Source organism: Electrophorus electricus, chromosome 12 (genome assembly GCF_041902795.1).
Source record: "Electrophorus electricus isolate QZ-2024a chromosome 12, ASM4190279v1, whole genome shotgun sequence".
In the NCBI taxonomy this organism is placed as follows: domain Eukaryota; kingdom Metazoa; phylum Chordata; class Actinopteri; order Gymnotiformes; family Gymnotidae; genus Electrophorus; species Electrophorus electricus.
This window is the reverse complement of record NC_137508.1, coordinates 3,126,103-3,150,242: the sequence shown is the minus strand read 5'-3', so window position 1 is coordinate 3,150,242 and position 24,140 is coordinate 3,126,103. Positions and strand designations below refer to the sequence as shown.

Sequence of the window (24,140 nt, the reverse complement as noted above, 5' to 3'; positions counted from 1 at the left end):
CCATTTTAACTGCTGCTCTGCCCCCATCACCAGCCCCCAGCTCCGAGAGTGGGAGGGGGGTCTCTCACGCTCCGTGCATGCATGTGTGACAGAGGGAGAGAGCGAGGATTCAGCCTGACATACAGAACGTGGTCCCAGCAACATTGTTGTGGCTGTAGAGAGCATGCTCCTCTCTGAGGGGGCCCTGCAATACACAGAACCTCGACACTGAGGGCCCCCCCAGACCTGTGCAGGCAGAGAGCACCAACAGTGAACCATGGTGGCAGAGGAGGTCATCGTCACGCTGTCCGGTGGAGCTCCGTGGGGCTTCAGGCTCCAGGGGGGAGTGGACCAACAGAGACCGCTGCAGGTGGCCAAGGTATGGCTTAGAGGGGAGCTGCCATAATTCAACAGCTCAGCTCCACAGAGTAAATCTGGTTTGTTGTTTCTTGCTTGTTTTTGTTCTGTTTACTTGTACTTGTTTGTTTTGGTCTTTGCACCAGTCCATACATTGTTCCATGGGCTAGCAGGAGAGGCCCTGGAGCTGGTTTGCTCTGGAATGAGTTGTTTGAAGACATGCGGGTGATTGACAGACGTGAACTTTAACCGTATCTCTCAGAATGCAGGCAAGCCATGCGGTGCCTGTTCTTTTAATGGCAATGTCCGCTGAATAAACATTACACACAATCTGAATATTTACGTATCAATTTTCAATTAATTTTAAATATTTTTGATAAACAGCCCAATTTTGGCAGCAAAAACTATAAGATAAGACTCTCGAGTGTGTTTATTAAATGTGATATTTAAAGCTCTTTAGCCTTAGGGCTGAATTTTGAAGTTCTGAGAACTTCCTCTGAACTTTCAGAAATGGGATTGCAAATCCATGTAGTTGGGCACTCTAAAAATTAAATCAAAAATATTTAATATATAAATTAAGTCAAAATATTTCATACATATTATTGTTTATAACGGAAAACCTTAACAAAGTAGCGGATTTTCACAAACGGTCTCTGACCAGACAACAACCCTCCAAAGTCTTTAATAGCTTCCCATTCCTGTTATTTGAGAGGAACCCACTTTTTCTCCATCTTAGGGTGGGCGTTCTATCTCCAGACAGGATATCGCTTCCTGCATTGTATATGCACATGGTTCCAAGTGGATTTACCAAGTGTTATCCATGCAGAACATTTTTTTTGATAGCAGTCTATTCTGGGCTGTTCTAGTAGATTGCTCAAAGAGGTTTTTTCTAATGGGGTCATCTTAATGTCAAGGAAGATGTTTCAGCATTAACAACAAAAATAATGATCATTTGCCTTGCATCTGTGTGCCTGGTGTTGTATCTGCGTGCCTGGTGTTGTATCTGCGTGCCTGGTGTTGTGTCTCTGTGTTTCGTGTTGTGTCTCTGTGCCTTGTGTTGTGTCTGGTGTTGTATCTGTGTGCCTGGTGTTATGTGTCTGTGTTTGGTGTTGTCTCTGTGCTTTGTGTTGTGTCTGGTGTTGTATCTGTGTGCCTGTTGTTGTTTCTGTGTGCCTGGTGTTTTACCTTTTTAAATGACTGTTTATTTCCAGGTTCACTAAGAGCAGCTGTAATTTCTGTACGATATTTGACAGTGAAACTCTTTTGAATGTTGTTCTTCTCCTGATTCCCTGATAAGCTGCTGAGGTGTGGCTTTGCAGAGTCTCATTTCTATCATATTGTAATCCGACGCCTGCGTCTGAGTATTAGATCACAGGCTATGTGTGTATGCGTGTGATCACAGGCTGTGCATATGAGCTCTCACGTTATCATCATAATGAGATGATTTGATAGGATTCTTATCTTAGCTCTGATCACAGATCAGTGCTGCTGTGCTTCCCTACCAGTGACTGACTGAGCTCAGAGCAGGTGTTCCAGCACTGGGTGTTTGAAATGTCACATTAACAAGCTCGAGTGGTAGACTGATATTCTATCAGGAGGAGGAGCCTGCCCCCCAGGTTAGAGACCTGGACAAGATTCGATTCAATTTACACTCCTGAATGTCAGCTGAATGTATTTTTAGACCTATTAAAATATAAATATGTTTTTTACAGTGGGTGTCACTGGCGCTGAGAGGAGGGGCATTTATAATGGAGATTCTTTATTTTTCCTAGTTTGACTTGGAGAATGTGATGTAGTAGAATTTACCTCATCACCTGATGTGGCCTCTCAGCTGGAGGGAGGGTCCAAGCCCCGCCTCCTCCGGCTGTCATTATAAGATGTGAGATGTGTGACTGCTCCTCTGCAGGGTTAGTGAGACTATAAGCACTGAATGCTGATCTCAGTGCAAATACATCAAAACATTCATTCAAGCAAATTCATCTGAAGTACCATATACAACCTTATCCTTATACCATATACATTCTTTATGCTCATTTTGAAGATACAAGGAGAGAAGTAAACATGACAGCAGAAAATAGCCAGTGACAAGGTTATTTATCCTTTACAAAAACGACCTTCATGATTTTGATGTAGGTTTTGTTTTAAGACTTTTTTTTTTTACATTCAGTGTATATATGAGCGTGTTAGACATCTCAATCCAAAGCCATGCACACTGTTGTGGAATTATCTCTGTGGCTGCGTAAGCCGCCATTTCTGGGAAGGCTCTCCACACACAGAGTGGGAATATGTGCCCATTCAGAGCTTTTGTCGGGTCAGGACTCGGAGCAGTCCCCTGGAGTTCCTCCACGTAAAATTCCTCAAGCCATGTCTTCATGGACCTGCATTGTACACACAGTCATAGGCAAGTCGCAACAGGAAGTGGGCTTATCCAACCTGGGGCCACAAAGTCGGAAACAAAACAGCCCCAAACCATTATCCCTCCTCCATCAAAATTCCAGTTGCACTATTCCATTAGGTAATATTTTCTCACCACCTACCCAAACCCAGATTCATCAAACAGACTGCCTCGATTCAGAACCCTGTATGTGGCTGAGATATGGTCTCTACTGGGTCCTTCCTTTCCACAGTAAAAGAACTTACAGTTGGCCCAGGCAGATGTAGCAGGACAGATATTTCAAAAATGACTTGTGATGAAAGTGGCATCCTATAACAGTGCCACAAGTCAATGAACTCTTAAGTCCAACCCGTTCTATTGTGTTTGTGTACGGAGGTGGCCTGTGATGTGCTGTGTTTCATATACCTGTGATCAATGGGTGTGGCTAAAACACCTGAACTGCTTAATTAGGAGGCGTGTCCGTGTCTTAACGGCCACGTGGTATATCACTTTCTGGAGTTTATTTTTCTTTCATTCTTCACTTTTCCTTCTCTCTCACTGAAGAAGGCATTCCCTCACACTCATGCTTTCCATCCTCGGTCATTAAGCGTCGTGTGTGTGTGGCTGCCGTGCCATCTCCCCTCTGCCGCCGCAGGTGCGGAAGCGCAGCAAAGCTTGCAGGGCGGGGCTCAGAGAGGGCGACGAGTTGGTGGCCATCAACGAGAGCCCGTGCGCCAGCCTGTCCCACGCTCAGGCCATGCTCCTCGTCGACAGCATCCCCGGAGCACTACGCATCCGGGTGAAGAGGTAACCTAGTCTCTCCTCACACTCCCACTCAAACAACAGTCTTACGAAGTGCTGTCCGATATTCCACAGCACAAACGCTTTGATTTTTAGATGGGCCAGATGATGTGCGTTTGACACGGTTGCTCAAAATCAGGGGAAAACATGTTCCAGTTTGTTAAAGTTACAAGTAAAGTAAACAGTAGTGCAAAGACATCTGCCTTTTGATGCAATACAGGTCATTTTCTAAGAACATTTAGCATTTGTAGTTGTCATTGTACCGCTCTGATCTTTGTTTGCCATGGATGGTCCTGTTTTTTAACTGCCTTTACTGTTTTGATCCCCATGTTAGGGCGCCGGTAGGCTTCCAGTCAGTGGTTCTGGTGGCCCGAGCTCCTTCTCCCCGCATTGATAAAGAGTACCGTGCCTGCCTTCAGGTCAAGTCCCCGACCGACACCAAACCGCAGCAAGCGAGCGTCCAGCAGGTGCCCACTCCCGGCCGCGGCGGGCTGACGTCTCCTCCGGGCAGCGAGGCGTACTACGGTGAGACGGACAGCGATGCGGACCTGGCCGGAAACGACAGGCAGCGGCGGGCCAAACACCGCAGCCCCAGCGGTTCACCGGGGAAGGCGGGCCGCACCTCGCCCGAGGGCGGTGAGACCTCGGAGATGAGCGGCTACGACAGCGCGCCTGATGCCCAGGCCTACTCCGCGACAGAGCAGGGCGAAGCCCCGGTGGTCTACCAGCCCTGTCCGTCTGCAGCCTGGTCCTCGCACGCCTCCCCGGAGACGTCCTCGGTGAGCACCGATGACCACAGCGCGCAGGATGCAGTGGTGGAGGAGGACGGCGGGTTCCAGGAGCTCGCCAACGTGCCATTTGTGTCTCCAGAGAGAGCGAGAGAGGCCCTGATGCTGACTTCCCGGAGCCAGCTGGTGCCCATTGTGGGGCCCGTGGACAACCCGGTGGACGAGGAGCTCACCCTGACCTACATGGCTAAGGCAAAACAAGCCAGTGAGTATCTAACAACCGGGCTTTAGTTTCTGACCTGCCATCTTTAGTTTTTGATGTCTGCTATTCCTAAAAGAGATTACAAGCATTTCTAAGTGGGCCCCTTTTCTCTGAAAAAGGCACTTGTAACCTCAACAGACTCCAAAATTGTCCACTAGAGCTGCTGGCCTGCCGTTGTGTGTGGCTTGTGCTTTGAATGTCACCACTTGTCTCAGGTAATGTAATTAGCTTATGTTTTTAAATGGCAATGTGATAGTTGTGCCCAGAACCTCTTGAGGTGCAGAGCTGCTGGCTAACTGAGACAGGATGAGGGTCTATATTTGTCGTGTAGCTCTGTGGGTACACTGCTGTCATGGGGTTGGCCAAAGTAGCTCCAGCTGTTCTCTGGTGTCAAACAGCAGTGACCCCCACCCACACCCATATCACATCTCACTACCCTGAACTTATACACCTCGTCTTTCAAATGACGGCCCCCCCCCCCCTTACACACACACACACACACACACACACAGACACACACACACACACACACACACACACACACGCACCTTGACACATACGCACGTGTATGGAAAATTACTACTAATTAACATTACCTTTTCTCATTCGCCGTACATTTATGTCTACAAAAGTGGCACCCAGGCCTACAGACTCATTTACACTCATGCACTGCTATTTACAGAATGTGCATGTTGATAACTGCCAGGCGTAACAGACAGTTGTGACACCAGCCATGAAGCGCAGCTGAATACTCTGTTTATCCATCTACGTGTGTGTGGTCAGCGGGTCTCCGAATTCCATGTTTGTTCTTTATTGTGGAATGGTTTTATTGACAGTAATTGTTTTCTTTAGAAGTAATACTCAGAGCATTGTAGGAACAGATAAACTGACCTTGTACATGTGAATCCAACACCTAAAAAAGGTATCATGTGAGCGAACAATGGCCATGATGTTCCAGTGTTAGAAATTCAGAGAAGAGTGAAAAATGACTTCAATGTGAGGCCTGGGGACCAACGGCCAGCCTCCAACCGACGGCTGCCACATGAAAATGTACTCATTGCTATTTGAGGACATGCTGTTTCAGGAGGTAAAGGAAATAACCCACTGTAAATCTCTGGACAAGGGCGTTCCCAAGGCCCAACCATGCACTGTGCCTTTGGCAGCAAAATGAGCTACGGTAATACATTTATTCCAGGCCTGAAATGATACACTACAAGAATCAAATTAACAAGAATTCGTTCTCAGATTTAATAAGCCACAGAACTGCTAAGCAATTCTGTTCTTCTCATAGAGTCATGGCACATTAAAAGATGGCAAAAAGGATTCTTATTTAATGCTCTCTAGTGGTATATGAAAGAGTAGACGCTTTTAAAAAAAAGCACCATCATCTTCGGGCTCCAGTTCCAGTTGATCATCAAAAGGGGCTCCGGATGTCACGGCTGCAGTCATAACACTCCATCCCAGCCCATGAGAATCCTAAGCATGGAATCTCGCTGAGGTCAACACTACTGTGTGGACAGGGGGATTTAAACCCACAGTTCACATTGGTGGTATTGCCAGAGATCTGAGGTGGTATAACAAATGCATCAGCCGTATTCCATGCGCATTGCACACGGTGCTTTTTCTATGCTGGGAGAGATGATGCTCATATATCATATCTAAGTACCATGAAGATGAGTGGCTGACGAGCTGCAAGTTCTCCAGCTGTATGTTACAGCTTGTAGTCTTCCTCGTGGTTTGTCATGATCCTGTCTTTTCCTTTCATGTCTCTGTAGAACTGAACCGTGGTGAGACGCTACAGGACAAGCAGGTAAAAGAGGCTCGGACCAAGTGCCGCACCATCGCGTCCCTGCTGACCGATGCACCCAACCCCCACTCCAAGGGCGTTCTGATGTTCAAAAAACGGCGCCAGCGCTCAAAGAAATACACGCTGACCAGCTACGGCAGCGTGGACGAGGACACACAGCCGGACTCCCAAGAGGAGGACGGCCTGTTCCCTGGCAGCGAGTCGGAGCTCGACGAGGAAGGGTTTAGCGCGGCGCCCGATCCCACCTGGGACGGCGACTACCTGGACATGTTGGAGAGGAGGTCGGCGTCGCGGGGCATGGAGGAGGAGAGGACCGCCGCCCTGAGCCCCGGCCTGAGCGACAGCTCGGGGAAAGGGGTGCAGATGTTTGAGCAGCAGCGGAAGAGAGCCGAGGAGCACGCGAGGAAGGTGTCTGCCGCGCCGCCGCAGCAGGCTCGGATCTGGAACCCGTCGCAGGCTGAAAAGCCAACGCAGCCTCTGCCTGCACAGACCCAAACGCAGAACAAACCCAGCGTCCAGCCACCGCTGGTGGCACCGAAACCTGCCAGGCCGCCGCCGGCGGTGATGCTGCAACAGAACGCTCCAGCGACAGAGATGCTCACCGCAGCGCACTCGCTAATCCCAGCCCCGCCACCCCAAGGCACCCCTTCTGCTGTTAGTGGGGATGCTGCCACCGCAGCGATTGCGGCCCCTGCCGAGGTACCTATAGGCTCTCTGTTGTTACCTCCCACATCAGCTGGAATGCCCCCTCCTCCCACCCCTCTGCCAGAGCTGCCCCCCAGTTCAGTACTGAACCGCACTGCCCGCCCCTTCGCTCCAGGCTTCATCACCCACAGAGCCTCCACCGCACCTGTGCTCTTCTGCCCCTCCGTGCCTAAGAAGACCCCCAGACCGGTGTCGGTGGCCGTGATGGCACCGTCGGAGGAGACGGCCAAGGACGGAGCCCCTGCCAGCATCAGAGAAATCCAGTGGAGCAGGCCTCCTGCAGCTGAGCCCACCGCACCTGTCTGTGCGTCCCCTGAGCCACACCCACCGGCTCCGGTGCGGCCGGCTGCTCCGCACGCAGCATCGTCTGCTGCACAGGTCGCAGCAGCCGCTGGTTCATCAGGTCCCACTGCCGTTCCCACCGCTGCTCCCCATGCTGGGCTCCCAGATCACACCAGTGGAATTTCCGTGGCATCCTCTGGGGCCCCTGCAGCTGAGACACCGGCGATTCCTGCGTCCCCTACTGGCCCTGTGACCATTTCAGCTCCCATAACCCTTACCAGCTCTGTGACCCCTGTGTCTCCTGTAGCGTACCGAGAGAAAGCTCCGGGCGCAGGCGGCCGAACTGGTATCCTGGAAGGAGCTCGCCGCCGAAGTACCAATAAGCCCATGTTCCGGGTATTCGACAGCAAGAAGAACTCCCCCAACCCGGAGCTGCTGTCTTTGGTGCAGAACTTAGATGAGAGGTCAAAGCATCTCTGTCCGGAGCCCGTCGTGCTCGCTGAAGATGATTGCTTTGCCATAGAGGAGCGGAGGGGAAGGATGCCTCCTCCGGTGGCGCCCAAGCCTCGCGTCATGTTGGACACGTCCCTGATCCGGCAGGCAGAGGGGAAGGGCGCCGAGCTCTTTGCACGCAGACAGAATCGAATGAATTTCTACGTAGTGGATTCCATGCCCACTGCCCCACAGCAGCTGCACACACTGCCTCAACAGTCAGTGATGGCCATGATCAGACTACAGGAGCCCCCGCCCTCCCACTGGAAGTACTCCCCGAACGTCCGCGCCCCTCCTCCCATCGGGTACAACCCTCTGCTGTCCCCTTCTTGCCCCCTGGGAGTACAGCGTGGAGGTGCAAGGGCTCCACAGGAAGGCCCCAAGGTGGGCAAGAGTCGTTACGGCGTCCAAAAGGAAGGTATAAGAGCCATTGACTTCATGAGGCGGCAGCCTTATCAGCTCAACCCAGCCATGTTCAGCTTCGGAGGCAGCTCAGACACGCACTCTTCAGCTGCCTCCTACCAGAGGCAGCTGCAAGAGGGCCACACCCTGACCCAGCCCAGGCAGGTGCCCATGAAAGCAGCTCGAGTCTACGAGATCAAGCGCTTCTCCACTCCCACGCCCATGTCGGCACCGACACTAACACCTACAGTGATTGCCCCACGCGCACAGACCACGCTGGGGGAGCCGCTGTCTCGCTCTGACATGACGTCTCCGCTATCGGAAATGGCTTTCCTTCCACCTCAAGGTGTGCCCGAACCCACTCCCGCACGAGCACCAGGCTTGCCAGAGCTCCCCAACATGTTGACTGCGCCCACACCTCATCCTACACCCTACTCACCCCCAAGCCCTGTGTCCAGCAGGTTCAACGTAAGCTGCCCTGGGCTCCAGGCAGCCAAACAGTTCAAAAGTGCCCCTGAGCTTAGTAGCCTGCCCCTCAGCACCCTGAGGCCCCCAGTGCAAGCACCCAAGCCACGCTTCGTCGCTAATCGAGTGGGCATGCAGCCCCATGTCTGGAGGCCCGGAGCTCTGCAGCACTGAGTGGGAAACCCTGTCTATCACAAAAAATGTCACCCTGGTCCCCCCCCCAAAAAAAACGTTCCTCGAGCAAAGGAAGTGTAGAAGCAGATTCAATTAAAAATGCTGGGGCGGGGGTACATTTGTTTACTGATGAATATTGTTTAGTTATTTAATGAATGCAAATTTCTCAAAAACATTTCCAGCTGAATTTTTAGCTTTCCATATTGTCATTTTAAGGAAATTAGTATTAAATTCTATTTTTAAGATCATCGTTCAGAAACCAGGGCAGTGACCTGAGCAGAGTAGCTCATCTTGTAGAACAGTCTTCAGTGACTCACTGGGTATTGGGTTACAACATTATCTCACGCAAACAGTGAGCATCTCAGGAACAAAATCACACGAAGAAGTACAAAGTACTTAACATGTACAACAATGGAAAAATGACTTGACTGACAGTACTGAATTATTCTTAGAAGTGGGACATTTTCTCTGATGATGTCCTGTCTCAACACGCCACTCTATCCAGCAGTTTGCTTAGAGTTTGTTTCAGGTTTCTCTGCTGGATCTTTCTTGCTGGGCCTTGGATGGCCAAGAAATGTCCAAGGATGCAATGGACCTGGAAAGCAGTGTCCAAACAGACATGGAAGACTGTGTCCAAATGGACCTGGAAGGCAGTGTCCAAACAGACATAGAAGGCAGTGTCCAAATGGACCTGGAAGACTGTGTCCAAACAGACATGGAAGACTGTGTCCAAACAGACATGGAAGACTGTGTCCAAACAGACATGGAAGGCAGTGTCCAAACAGACATGGAAGGCAGTGTCCAAACAGACATGGAAGACTGTGTCCAAACGGACCTGGAAGACTGTGTCCAAACAGACATGGAAGACTGTGTCCAAATGGACCTGGAAGGCAGTGTCCAAACGGACCTGGAAGGCAGTGTCCAAATGGACCTGGAAGACTGTGTCCAAACAGACATGGAAGGCAGTGTCCAAACAGACATGGAAGGCAGTGTCCAAATGGACCTGGAAGGCAGTGTCCAAACAGACATGGAAGACTGTGTCCAAATGGACCTGGAAGGCAGTGTCCAAACAGACATGGAAGACTGTGTCCAAATGGAAAGGCAAGCTGAGTGTTGCTGCAGGCTCTCCTGGCTCTCACAGGCCTATCAGAAACGGTATCTCTTCTGGCAGTACCCAGGCAGGACAGGTGCATGGATGTCACAGCCTATTTGTGGGAGCAAAGTAAACAGCAAACCGGCACAATCCCAGTGGTTCCAGAATGCCTGTGGGGCCTTCGCATCTTATGCACGTTATACTAATCTGAAGACATAGAGAAAATCATATGGGCTTTTTTAAAATTTATTTGAACAATGACTTTCCAGACTATGGGCTCAAGCCAGGAAGTGTTAAAAGGTACAATGAAGAAGACAGCCAGGAGTCAGGCATGAAGACGGCCTGAAGTGTGAGCAATCGGAGCGGTGTTTTCTGGCACTAGAGATGACAACTGGAGCAGTGTTTTCACATAACCGACGTCCCCGGCCTTGCTGAGCTGTCACTCGGCGTGAGTTTAGAAAGGTTATTTACCAGACCATTTCAGTGAGGCAGCAGGTTCTGGTTACCTGCCTCCTCCATCATGTCACGGAGGGGCGTGTGGTGCGGTGACAGTGACACAGAGGAATTCCAAGCCTGTCTGTGGTAAATGTGATATTTTGGGCATGAGCTGAAAAAGTCGTCGTTATGAGAGAACATGAAGCTGTAAGCCAGGCTGATCTGTATTCAGGCAGCATCGAAGGAAACAGTAGGAAGTAGTAGAGGAAGTCTAGGTGGAAACAATTCTGCACTAACGCATATATGAGATGCTTGAAGATTCAATAAGCAGTGGGCTATGAGGGCTAACAGTTATTTGTTTTGTGATGCATCTTTGTTTTTGAATTATTTTGTGAAACGTTGAATGAGACAGTGTTGAACATCTCACACTATGATCGTGTCTATCTCCTGTCTTCATTGGATAACACTTTACTCTGTGAACTATACAATTAAAGCTTTAGAATGGTTGTTATTATAATGATTATTCTAGTGCGCAGTGCTGAGTTATCAGTATGTTTAAAAATGACAATACTGTATTTTTAAATGTGCTTTCTGTAATTGAATTTGTAGAATTTTAGGGAAATATGATAGTGAATGTAAAAGTGTATCGGGTGTTTGTGGAGCAATAGTATAGAGAATTGAATGAGTTCTGATGGGGAAAATGTTATTTTTCATGAAATAAAGAATTTGAAAATTTCTCAGTGACTTTATTTGTTACAGCACGCTTCCCCATACATTACACTGCACTTTTACAAATGGCAAAATTACCAGTATACTTAAGCCACACAAACAAACTGGGACGTTTCCCTGAAGTCAGAAGTGAGTGGTGAGAAACACACGAATTTAATTTGTCGAAAGACAAAAGAACAAAAAAAAAGACCAGCTGTTTAGCATCGTAGCTGATTTGAGCAGGCTCGCAAAGTCTTGAGCTGGCTGGCAGGGATACACGAGGAGATGAAATGCGTGGGAATAGATGACAAGTAGAAATAGATGAGTGGATGAATCAATAAACTGGTGACTGAGTGGGGAATTGGACCATACCAGGCATAAACAAAAACATAGTCAATGAAATGAAAGTATGAATTTATAAATGTCTTCAAATCGTAAAACAAGTAGGTTTTAATGTAATAAACCAGCTTTGCCATTCTAGCCAAAAGGCTGTGTGAGCAGAGCAGAGTCACGTGGGGTAGGTAAGACACAGTGGGAATGAGAAGGGTCACGTGGGGTAGGTAAGACACAGTGGGAATGAGAAGGGTCACGTGGGGTAGGTAAGACACAGTGGGAATGAGAAGGGTCACGTGGGGTAGGTAAGACACAGTGGGAATGAGAAGGGTCACGTGGGGTAGGTAAGACACAGTGGGAATGAGAAGGGTCACGTGGGGTAGGTAAGACACAGTGGGAATGAGAAGGGTCACGTGGGATAGGTAAGACACAGTGGGAATGAGAACCACAAACACATTCATAACCCAACTATCCCCCTATTATATATTGATTCAGTTCTATTGTGAAGTTAAAGATAAAGCTGTATCGCAATAACGCAGGGGACCTTTTATAAGGTAGACCAAGGCTACAGAAACTACCTATTTTCTTACATTTGTTTTTCTCTACATTGAATTGATTTTTTTTTTAAACATTTCTAACTATATATTAGCAATACACAATAAGTTGCTCTCCTTAGTCAACAGGACACAAAGAAACTGAACCATGTTCAAAACCAAATTGGCATACAATTGACTTCCTGTTAATGATAAATGATTCCTGTTAAATAAATCTATTATGTTTAAATATATTTTATATGTTGTATTATTTAAACAGGACTGTGAAGGACTATTAAAGGAAACCTTACTTGTGAAATCTATAGCTATAGTTCCACTGCAAATTTAGATCAATCAAAATGATGACTTAATATAAATAAATAAATAAATACTCACCTCAAGCAATGGAGGCAAACAAAGTTCAAAGTTCAACGAGGTTTTATTGTCATTTCAGCTATATACAAGTAAACAAAAATGAGACATTGTTCCTCCAGGACCATGGTGCAACACAAAACAACAGTGCAACAGACAACATGCTACACAAGTGCAAACAGACAGCAGTATTATATAAGCCACTCAATCGTTCTGCATCCACAGCAAACCAAGTGTAAGATACAATCCCACAGTTAACCAGATGGAGGCGCTCTTTGCCTAGCTCTGATTTTAAAATTGGTCCGTTACACCTAAAGCACCAGACGAAATTTTGCATCTCTGCATGGTGTAGCATATATTTATGATATGATAACCTTTAATATACATTATATATCTCCTGATATCACACTAAAAAGCATGCCATGTTTGCCAACAGGCTCTTCTCAGAACAGAAGAGCCTCAAAACAGGCCCCCCCCCCCCCCCCCCCCACACGCTTCCCACCTATATTTAGGGCTGTTATTGTCCACCTACTTTTTTATGGATTGTACCAGCTTTCTTTTTGCACAAGTGCAGTTCTGTTCCGATTATGTGTGGCCATGACTGCATGACCCACTGAATTTTCACCAAGCTCATGTTTATATGAAGTATTGTGTGAACTCTTTATTGAAGCAGCTGTACAGATCCGTTAAGGTTCTGATGCTGTACCAGTGGCCAGCTGCGTATTGTGCAGACAGCCAGGAACCCACTTAGAGGAAACGCGTCCAAAAACTCTAACTGGAGCTCCAGGAAAGATCAAGCAAGCAACAGGTACGTCCTGTCAACCAGCGTATGGGAGGCCAGTTCAGGGGTCTTCTGGAGCACGGGAGAAGCTCATTAATGCAGAAAGGAAATGGGACAAATCTATTACTACCCCCAGCAGGGTGAACAGCCTTTACCCTGTCAGGCCATTTGATAAGTAGTCTCTCTCTCTCTCTCTCTCTCTCTCGCTCTCGTTCTTTCTGCCTCTGCTATATTTAGCTCATGAAGCATCTGCAAGAAAGATATTAGTGTCTTGATATCACCATCAGCACTTTGTGTGGTGCAGACTGAAACCCCTTCCACACCAACACACCCACCCACCCCCTCCACCCCAACCCACCCACCCACCCAATCACCCCCTCCACCCCAACACACCCACCAGCTCTCCCTCCCCCCTCAGAAACTGACATCCAAGTCCCGACTGGATTTCGCACTGCCTGGGATCTTGGTTCAGCCACAGGACAGAGGCACCCTGGGACTTTTCAGTTAGTTTATTCCGCAGCTTTGCCGCTTTCTCTTGAGCTCACTTCCTTAAAGGAGTCTTAAATCTGGGTGAGTGAATCATTATGTGAACTGTCTTTGTTAACCACATGCATGTGCCATTTTACAGTCAACAAAAAAGAAGGGAGCAACTCCCATAACCAGTATTAACACTTGTGAAAGACTTTCGCCTCATGATTGGAGAGAGAGAGAGAGACAGAGAGCGAGAGAGAAGGACTAGCCACCACCTTCGGTTCACTAAAGTCTCATCAAAGTTTGCACTGCCAGCTTTAGGGAAAGTTTTCAATGCAATTTGGGGTCCATGTCTTAAAGCTGCAGCCAGTGAGATGAGGAATGTGCTGAGTTGCCCTCTCTGTTGCCCAGCCCTGAATTTTATATGGAGTGTAAAGCCTCGACTTCACAGCTGGTGAAAACTGAGCTCAGTTGTGCACAGGCTGCAAGTTTTTTTTTGTTTTTTTTTTCCCCCCCAAGAGGGTTTAGAGCGCCCCCATAATCCATCACTCACTCTCCATTGCATTCATTCAACTTTGAGGGAGTTTTCCTGTTTCCCTGTAGAAATATGCATGCGTGTGTTTAGTGGGTTTGTGCACAACTTAATCCAAACATGTGATATGTCAGTTACGTCACTTACTCCGCACTAAAAGGTCTTGCTTGAAAATGGCGTTTAAAAATAGCCGAAGTAGATTGAGTTACGGACGAGCCGATGCAGTCCTGGTCACTGGATGGGTCTTGAAGTGGCAGAGCTACTGTATGTCACATGAATTTAGTGTATGTTACGTACAAAGTTCAACAAAATAGATGTTAAACTCCATGCATGCAAGACAGGCCTCCCTTATGACTAAACCAGATCTAATTAAGAACAACCAACATCGTCCCTGCTTGGCTGTGGATCTGAAAATGCCACGGTCCTTCTCAGAACCAGCATGTCCTAATGTTCACTGGCATGTGTGATGAATCCCTGTGGTGGCCCTTGACCTTTCCATGAAGGAGGCTGGTTGAGAGCTGTGTCTGGTTCTAGCTTCAGATGATAACGGGCCAAACAAAGCGAAGGCTGTGGTGTGTTAGAAGTTCTACTCTCTCGGGCTTCACCTTGGAATTTGTGGAACGTGAGGTCAATGACGCGACGTTGCGGGCGGCCACCGACTTGACCAGCCTTGGTGTTTGCCACTGCTACATTTCAGCCACCGGGTGCCGCACTACTCCAAGTGTTTTTTTGGTGTTTTTTTTTTTTTGGTTTTTTTTTGCTTAGGAGGTTAGGTTTTAAACGAAAGGAACTCTCACATTGACTTGGTGAACCTTTTCCTGATTTTTAAAAAAAATTCAGTATACCAGCCCCAAAGTCTCAGCGCTTCCCCACTAGGTTACTCAACGAGCGAGTGCTTTTTGGAGCGCCTGGATGAAGAGATGGTAACAGAGGCTATGCTACTGTATCTGCTAAGAGTGGAACTCTGTTGGTGCTTTTGACCTAGTTTCATACATTTAACCTAAGAACCCAGATGCTATTAGCCTTGTGTGAACTATGAGAAAAAAAAGTCCTAATTCTATGCTAATTTTAACTCTATAAAAACATCCAAATAATTAACTCCAATTAACGCAATGTCATTTTGTTGTACACATTTTCTTTGACCCCCCATTGTTTTCTTGTCTGAAACAATTTTACTTTGATTAGGATGTAAGAAAATCTCATTTACCCTTTTCCATCTGACTTATTTGCCTAGTTTGGAACCATGCCTCTCTCTGGAACACCGGCTCCTCCCAACAAGAGGAAAAAATCCACCAGAATCATCAGTGATCTCTCCCATATCACTCAGGACGGTGAGATCCGTGCACGGCTGACCCCCACAGTAAAACATGCGTTTGTGTCAAGCAGACATCTTCAACCTAAACTCCAAAGACCGGATGTCCAGGAACAGGAGCTGGAGATGCCTGGTGTGAAGACTCGTGCGGTATACGCAGAGTTCAGCTTTTTAAACAGTATTTCTTTTTTCTTCAATTACAAAAAAAATTAAGCTAGTCAAAACAATGAACACTGATATATAAAGAAAAGGAGATGAGTTGGGGGGTAGAGCAGGTTTGGAGATGTAAATATAGGGTGAGATGTATATATATATTCAGCACTTCCTAAATAGCCAGTTCCATTTTCTGTGTGGTGTCCTTCTGAAGCCTTTTCTGTAGTGGGGTTTGTTTGTTCAGCTCCTCCCATCTGTGAAATAGTCTCACTGTAGGATGATATGGTGAATAAACACAGGCTGTATTTAATCAGAGGGCCTTGGGTAAAGCCTCTGACTCAGTGGCTAGTCAGACAGCGAATCCCACGCTGACTACACACTCAGGTCACATGGAGAGACACAAAAATCCTGTTATATATATATAGAGGACAATTAATGTGTTTGTGGGAGACGCTGTTAAGATTTCAGGCCTTGTCACTGAGGTTGTGCATGGTTACACTATATATGTTGTAATGAGGTGGGCGACTGACATACAGACAAGCGCCCCTCAAACAGATTTCAGACCAGTAATGCTGTCTTTGTCATTATCACAGAAGGGCCACTCATTCCCTGATGAGATCCATACTCCACAGCAAAAATATAATGTGGACCCATGGGGGAAAAATGCTAACCAACAAGTTTTTATTTCTCTACTCCACAAAAAAACAACAACAAAACACACATATAAACGTCTTACTTAGAGGAGATAATTGGTACATTTTCATCAGATATTTCCTTCAAGATCCCAGCGTTTATTATTGTTTCACACTATCATGTGCCTGGTCTGCCTCAGCCAAAGCTGTTTTCAGGTGATCCATTTTTCAGACTTATAACTGTTCTCATTTACAGTAAATTGAAGTTCTCCGACAGCCTTGGGACAAATGCAGTTCTGTGTAAATTGAATTTCCAGCTTACCTACACGATGTTGTTCTTACTAGAGCATATTTCGCAGGTTAAATAAGGAATAGGGAATACCTGTGTCAACAAGAATGACCTCAGCTCCACTATGTCAGTAACCATCAGCATATGTCATGAACACAGTTGTTAGACATTCTTTATGGGAAAACACTGAGAAATAGCAAAGTTCTGAAAATTATATAGGGGTTCTATATAACTGGATCATTTCAGTTCAGTTAAACCACTTAGTATGCAGTTTCTGAAAATTGAAACAAATATTTAAAGTTCCACAAAATATGATGAGATATGAGAGAATTCAGACATCAGGACAGTTTTTACGGCAAGAGCCAAGAGAAGGTGAACCACTGTGGTAGGTGAAGCTTCTCCACTCTGTGTTCCCAGAGTACGAATCCGAACCCGAGGCCTCAGAGTTTGACTTGGGGACAAAGATCCGAGCCCCCAAAGACATAATGCTGGAGGAACTGTCCCTGCTGAAGAACAAGGGCTCCAAGATGTTCAGAATGAGACAGCAGCGCGTCGAGAAGTTCATCTACGAGAACAACCCTGACATCTTCAACAGTGACTCTATGGTGAGAAAAGAAAAAAAAAACAGGCCACATACTGCGCACTGACTTCACTGCATATATTCAATCTTGCAACACCCCTTGTATGACAGGCCCAAAAGGCCGTTCAGATCAGACGGTTCTGATTGTGATCTTTGATCCCAGGATAACCTCCAGAAGCTGGTACCCAGCCTTGGTGGCCAGATGATAGATGTTGGTGGCCGTCTGGTTGGGGGACATACTCTTGTCCAGACTGTTGGGGGTGGGTATGCACCTGTACCCCCTCCCAAACCAGGACGCTTTGGCAAGGAGGCTGGAAGTGTGATAACTGCAAGTGGAACGGCTATAGGAAGTGGAAGATCTGCAGCTGCAGGAGAAGGAGGGAAAGTCAGTGTATCAACGGTGATTTCACAGAGTAAGTAGCAGAGGAGGGTCCAGACAAAGGCCTGCATACCCTGGGTATATCACCAACACTGACTTTACCTCTCTGTAATGTAATATTGACCATATGGGGAGGAAGGCTGTGTGTGAATCACTATCTTAGTGTGGCTCATGCTTCTGTACGGTTGTCTTCTCAAATCCAGAAGGCTGAGGGGCTGTAGCAAGCCATATTTCATTAGTTTCTGAATTCTTACATGTTACACAATGATATATATATATATATATATATATATATATATATATATATATATATATATATATATATATATATATATGTAGTTATTAATATCTAGTACATTAATTTGTCTTTTTCACCTTTCTCTACAGGTGATGAAACTGCCAAGGCTGCTTTAGAGAAGGCAAAAAAAAGAAAGGAATATGTGAAGACATATGTATCACCATGGGAACGAGCCATGAAGGGCAATGAGGATCTCTTAATTACTATGAAGCCATTCATGCCGGGACCCTGTGCCCATGGTGATCTGCCCAAATACAAGTGCTTCAACAGGTGCCACATGTTGCACATCTGTTCCTCATGCTATTAGCTACCTGCTCCCAGTCTGTTTCCCCAGGATGCCAGATTTGCTGGAATTTTCGTCAAGACAAGATATACGACAAATTTTGAATCCTTAAGGTTGATGGCTATGGGTATGTTTTGATGTCATAGCTCTTACAGCTTCATCAGTTAGAAATCAACAGAAATCACCTCGCCTCATTTGAATGAGACTGGTAATGCTGACATACAGAAATGTTTGGCTTAGCATCCTCTATCCCTTTCTCACTTTTCCTCCGGTTCTCTTGGCTAATAGGTGCGCTATGCCTTTTGGGGGCTTTGAGAAAGCTTCTCAGCTGATGACCTTCCAGCTGCCAGACGTGGAGGCAGCAGTGGACGAGCCCGAGCCTGCCGTGGTGTACCAGCACGACATCAACTCGCGACCCTCCTTCAACCGCACCCCTATTGGCTGGGTGGGCAGCGGGGAATCGGGCAACGTCCACTTGGCGATGGATGGCATGCCATTCGATGGGGAGACTGATGACCTGTGAAGAATGAGCCTTCTTGGTCCTGCAACACCCGAGCTCACCCTATAGTCACATTTCCAAACCTGCTCCACCCCCCCACCCCCCCGAGCTCATCTCCTTTTCATTCTCTCTCTCTGTCACTCTTTCTCTGTCTCACTATCTGTGACTCACTCTCTCTCTCACACACACGTACGCAATCATCTCATGGATCAGATTTAGAACATATGTGACACACTGTGTGTGAAATGTATGACCTATTGGCTGTCAAGCATGGGCTTGCTTCATATAACAAACATTTGTGAGACTGAAAGGTGTTTTCAAATTAAGAAATTGGAAAAACACCCAGTAAAATAATTATAAGTGCATCCATTATAAGTACATGCCCAGTTTGTATATGCCATCCCTTCCACAATGTAAAATGTAACCTTGTCGAAATGTACCATTTACCTGCAGTATATTAAGCGGTGCTCCAGTGAAGAGTTTTACGCATGGAGTTGACGGAGAAATTCTAATGACTACGAGATATTGTTCTGGCTAGAAGAAAGATGCTTTGCTCACTATTTATTTAATTTTAGAGGAGGAGTGACAAACATATCCATCTTTACTTTTTAACACTGGTGAATTCCAGTGCTATGGAGGCTGCTCCTAAACCACCTCTCCAGTGGTAATACACAACTTCAAGTCCACACAGAAGTAGGTTGTCATTTCAAAGTACTTTTAAAACTAGTTAACTACTTTGAAGCCACTTCATAGAAGCATTATTAAATGAGAAACATTTTGGCTTGATGATGATGGTGATGATGATGATGATGATGATGATGATGATGATGTGATAATGGTGATAGTTAGTCACAGCACCCAATAACATCTTGGCTTACTGCTGTGTGGCATGTTGATATAATAAATGACCAGATTTGATTTGCTCCCATACATAGGCTCCCTTAATCTGGGTTTAAGATTACGTCTGATTTCTGACCTCTGATCTTACTCCTCAAATCAAATCCCCTGTTTAATAAAGTATTTGATAGCTGATTTTTGTTGCTTTGTAATATTTCTCTTATTTGCTTTTCAAATTGAAATGCACATAGATGAGCTCTGAGCAGTGGTTAAAAAAATCCCTCAAACGAAAGGAACAAAAACGCAAAAAAGTAAATAATCACATTAATACAAAGGGAGGTCTCTCACACACACACACACACACACACACACACACACACACACACACACACACACACACACACACACACACACACACAGTTGAGGCTGACCATAGTTTTTTACGTAGCCCGGTTTCGGTAGTGTAAAGGCCGAGGGGAAAAAGAAGCCGCCTCCAGCGTATCTGTCACACTGTCGCTACCTGACTTAAGTATCGCGAGAATTGGTTACCTTGGCTGCAGCACCCTGACGCCGAAGGATGCGTGAGGTACAGCGGGCGGCCGAAAGAAGACGACTGCTCCCGAAGAGAGGACGGGATGACCCCGGGTCTGGTCAGGCAAGCAAACCTACGCTCCTAATCACTGCAAGAAAGATAACAGCCATTTACGCAGTCGCCGGCAGGGAGAGAGGCGTGTTGTTTACGTGGTGTAAAGTTGAGACGCAGCCCAGATCCACAGGCATGTGGCCGGATCCTGAAGAATGTGTGACTGGTTTAACTGGGCTGAACTGGGCTGCAAGCGTTGTGTCGCGCACGGTCGGGAAAGATGCTTTTGCTAATTTACATCTTCGCTGGAGTAGCATCTGCATTTGTTGTTGTTGTTTTTTGTTTTTTTTAAAAAAACAACCCAAAAACATTTCCGTAGAGAGTAACGCAATGCAAATTCATTGATCTGCAATAAAAGCGCTATGAATAAAAACACAACAGCAACGTTCAACATTGCTGGATTCGCTGACGACGCTAGCGGCTCAAAGACTGCGCAGCAAGTTCAACCACCTCGCCGTGGCTGCCAGTAGTAGTTGTAGTACGAGCGGCGTAGTTGTGCGACCACGGTTCTTTCTTTGCTTCAATTCAGCCTGTTTCATGTCATATCCACGTTCCCTTCGTTGCGTGGGACGGTGATTTTAGTATGTGCTTTACACGCAGTAAGAAATGAGCAAGCGCGCATTATATGCTCCTTCTCGGCGCGCAGGAGATGAGCCTAACTGCGCACGATATGTCTCTTTTCCCGATGACGCACACGCTATTTTACGGGGTAGTCCGTGCGTATCGGTCGGTTGGTGTTCAGGTACTGTAGGCTTTGCCAAAACTGGGGGGTGTTAGACACGTTGTTTCTGTTGTGGCTGGAGAAACGTGGAGTTGGGAAGACTAGTGTGCGATCCGTCTTCTGGCCCGCTTGCCTGCGCGTCGGAGGGATGGACTTGGTCTAGCTTAAGACTGCTCCTACAGCGCAGAACTAATGCACTGCTTATCCACCCCCTCCAGGACTCCAGCAAGTTTTAGTCTTACTGAACATTTGGTTTATTCTGATTGTGTGCGTTCTTATGCAGTACGTTTGTCGGTTTCACTGATGTGGGAAAAAAAAAAACGACTGTTCATCATAGCATAAAAATTATGAAGGTTTAGGAACCTTTAGCCTGTTTTAACGAAGACAAGCTATAGTGCTGAAAAGCTAAATGTTGACGTCTTTTGTTATTATACTAAGAGAAAAAGCGTCTGAACCGCTCACCTACATTAGGTGTTCTCCGGCATAAAGAACCCTTAGGATGCTTCCTGCTTTTGAAACAAAGCAGGCAGTCGGATCTATTTTTAGACTCAATATATGATGTGTTTGACAAGATTCACCAAGGCAGAACCAAGAAATACCCTAAGTAGGACAGACTTTAGGTGTTTTCCCATTTTATTATGTTTTTCAATTATATTTGGATTTGCTTCTTATAATTACTTACATTTTAATACAATTCAAATTTGTGATTTAAACTTACAAAATGCATTTTAATGCAGTAAAAAGGTGATAGAGACCTTGAGAACTGATGTCAGCATAAGAACAAAACCGTATCTAAAGTTTAAAAGCTCACAGACAGTTTCCTTTCTGTATGTACAATCATTGAGTCCACCTTGTATGTATAGGTAAATCCATATTAAAAATCGTCTGTGTTATCTAGTAAAATAGAGCTGAAGAGATTATGTTGATCTGTGTGTCCTTCTGGATGACATCCAAAGCACTGTGGGGAGTAAAGATCACGTCAGAGAAACTCTGCTTTAGAAAATGTGATTTTATGAATTATTCGAGTACACTCCTGATTTCACGCTGCACATCACTCCCACAATGAACAATGTTTTTCGCTTTTTCCCATCGGAACAGTCCTCTTGAGTCAGAGCAGGTTCGCTTGAGATTGTGAAACCGTCTTTTTTTTGTCACATCCATTGAACTTGGCAGTGGAAAAAATACATCAACTGTTGAAAATTTTTTAGAATCTTGTAGCATAATAGTAGGGCACTATCTGAGATCTTGTAGCGTAATAGTAGGGCACTATCTGAGATCTTGTAGCGCAATAGTAGGGCACTATCTGAGATCTTGTAGCGTAAAAGTAGGGCACTATCTGAGATGCATTAAAATGATTTGACTGTAATTTTGATTCAGAAAAGTATTTACATAAGTAGTTTATGTTGATGCTGAATGTAAATAGTTTGTGCTTATGTATTAGTAAAGTGATTTATGGTGATCTATTATGGAGTTATTAGGAAAGTAGATTATGGTGATGCATTGTTAGGTTATTAAAGTTCAGAAGTCTTGGTATAAAATGATAAACACAACATTTGAGGGTTTATTTTGACTAAGGTGTTTGTTAACATGCCATAGTATCTTTATAATATAATTTATAGCTATCGTAATAAAGTATAATGAGAACATCTTCTTGGTATATGCATTTGAATATGCATAAGCTGTTTACATAACTCAGTGAGAACACTGAAACAATTCTGATCATGATCCGAATGCTGACTTGCATGGAAATTCTGCTACTGATAGTCTTTGCTACAAATGGGGAAAAGCAGTGACTAGAATGGAGCTCTGTGAAGTCTTGTCTCTCCGCCCCCTTCTCTGATGTCATCTCACTGTGAAAGGTAAATGTGCGCTCTGGAATGCATGCCAAATTAGGGTACGGATTGTTATGTAAAATTCAGAGATGAATACATTAACATAATGATTGTTAGTTCTCATGTCCTTGTCTGAGATGTTCCCAAACATTCAGCCAGGACTGTTGGGGGGGTTCAGAAGCAGATACATTTTAGTGAGTACAGTTGGTTGAGTTATATGAAATGCCTGTAAGATACAGTTTTTTTAAGGCATGAAAAGTATACCAAGAACAAACAGGAATGCTAATCAAAGTAATGTTTGTTGAATTTCCTAAATTTTTGCGTAACTTAAGATACTTTTTGTGATCTTTGAAACTTTTAATGTAATAGCTAGCACCCAATCTAAAGTTTGAAATCTTAAAGTTTTTAATCCTAAGACTTTAACATCCTAACTGGGATAGGCCTAGTTCCTAAATCATAACTGCAGTTGATATTGATATGTTTATAGTGCCACTAGTTTTCCCATGTTTAATTACATATTTATCGGTAATGAATGACAACATGTTAAATGTCTCTGCAGTAAAAACAAACATGTCACAGACATAAACAAAAGTGAAATAGATTATTTGAGTTATTGCTTTTTTTGAGACCAGTCATTAAGGTGTATTGTTGTACAGTTTGGCTTCGATAGCAGAGTGAGTCAGTGTACTTAGTAATCTCCTTAATGCTATAGTGCTTTTTGTGCTTCTATTGCTATTTTATATAGAAAGTAACAGAAAAAAAACAGATTAATCCATTTTTTCATTACTAAACAGAATAGGTTTTTAGCTGTAACTATCCCATCATTTTCTGATTAGTTCCACATTGGCTGGCTTATCATGAGCACTGTCTCTACACCAGCCCATGTTTCATTTTCTTGAGGTATCTGTGCATTTGAGTCCTGTCTTTGTCTGAGAGACCCCCCCCCCACACACACACAAAAAAAACCCCAAAAAACAAAAACAGACCTCCTAGTTCAGTCAGTGTCAGCTGGCATAGCCTTGTGTTTTTGTGTATGTGTGTGTTCCCAGTCTAGACAATTACATAACAGTTTCTTCTCATTTAATACCCTGTAAACTGCATCGCTTCAGAACCCATTTCATTTGCCCTTCATGTTCCTCCTCTGCGTCTGTTTGTGTGTGAATGACTGGTGGTGACTTGCCACAACTCAAGTTGTGTTTCACTGCTGAGTCTTCATTGACATATGGATGAAATGGATAAGCCATTTTCCCCCAGAGAGAATATATAGGAGACCTCATAGCTAACAATTAGCACTGTGCTGGAAAATTTGGATTCAAACTGTTTTCATAAATCATTTGCACTAACCGATCTTAGATGACTCAAATGGGTTTTTCTAGTGTGGATAATAGGCTCATAGGCAGTTTGAGTCATTCATCTTCTAGCAAATCCAAAGATTAACAAGCTAACATTTTGATCTAATTTGATATCTACAGTTAATGGACATGCACCCTGTAAGGTTAAATGGTGCTTAGACCTAACACTGTAATTTCACCCAAACACTAGTAAGGCTTTGCTGTATACTCTGCTGTACAAGTCTTAAATAAATAAAAATGAATC

At 45.3% G+C, this 24,140-nt stretch overlaps 3 protein-coding genes across 5 annotated transcripts in view; all 3 read left to right on the top strand.

Moving 5' to 3' along the window:
• Positions 1-3: 3 nt before the first annotated feature.
• Positions 4-11,092, top strand: synpo2la (synaptopodin 2-like a). The gene is made up of 4 exons (XM_027000433.3): positions 4-358; positions 3,366-3,517; positions 3,846-4,504; positions 6,277-11,092. Exons 1-4 carry the CDS (start codon positions 257-259, stop codon positions 8,826-8,828), a joined length of 3,465 nt encoding a protein of 1,154 aa, XP_026856234.2. The 5' UTR covers positions 4-256; the 3' UTR covers positions 8,829-11,092.
• Positions 11,093-13,493: 2,401 nt separating this feature from the next.
• myoz1a (myozenin 1a) lies at positions 13,494-19,543 on the top strand. 2 transcript variants are annotated; one of them, XM_027000530.3, is made up of 6 exons: positions 13,494-13,653; positions 15,321-15,417; positions 16,890-17,077; positions 17,216-17,465; positions 17,819-17,999; positions 18,301-19,543. In XM_027000530.3, exons 2-6 carry the CDS (start codon positions 15,330-15,332, stop codon positions 18,533-18,535), a joined length of 942 nt encoding a protein of 313 aa, XP_026856331.2. In that variant the 5' UTR covers positions 13,494-13,653; positions 15,321-15,329; the 3' UTR covers positions 18,536-19,543. The 2 variants fall into 2 exon arrangements, with proteins under 2 accessions (XP_026856331.2, XP_081581196.1); XM_081725070.1 differs by lacking the exon at positions 13,494-13,653 and adding an exon at positions 14,989-15,009.
• A 266-nt stretch (positions 19,544-19,809) lies between these two features.
• Positions 19,810-24,140, top strand: part of usp54a (ubiquitin specific peptidase 54a) — a 44,770-nt gene continuing 40,439 nt past the window's right edge. The window contains exon 1 of one of the 2 annotated variants that reach the window (XM_081724415.1): positions 19,810-20,003. The gene's annotated coding sequence lies outside the window, so the exon portion shown is untranslated. The other variant, XM_035531419.2, reaches the window with a different exon arrangement.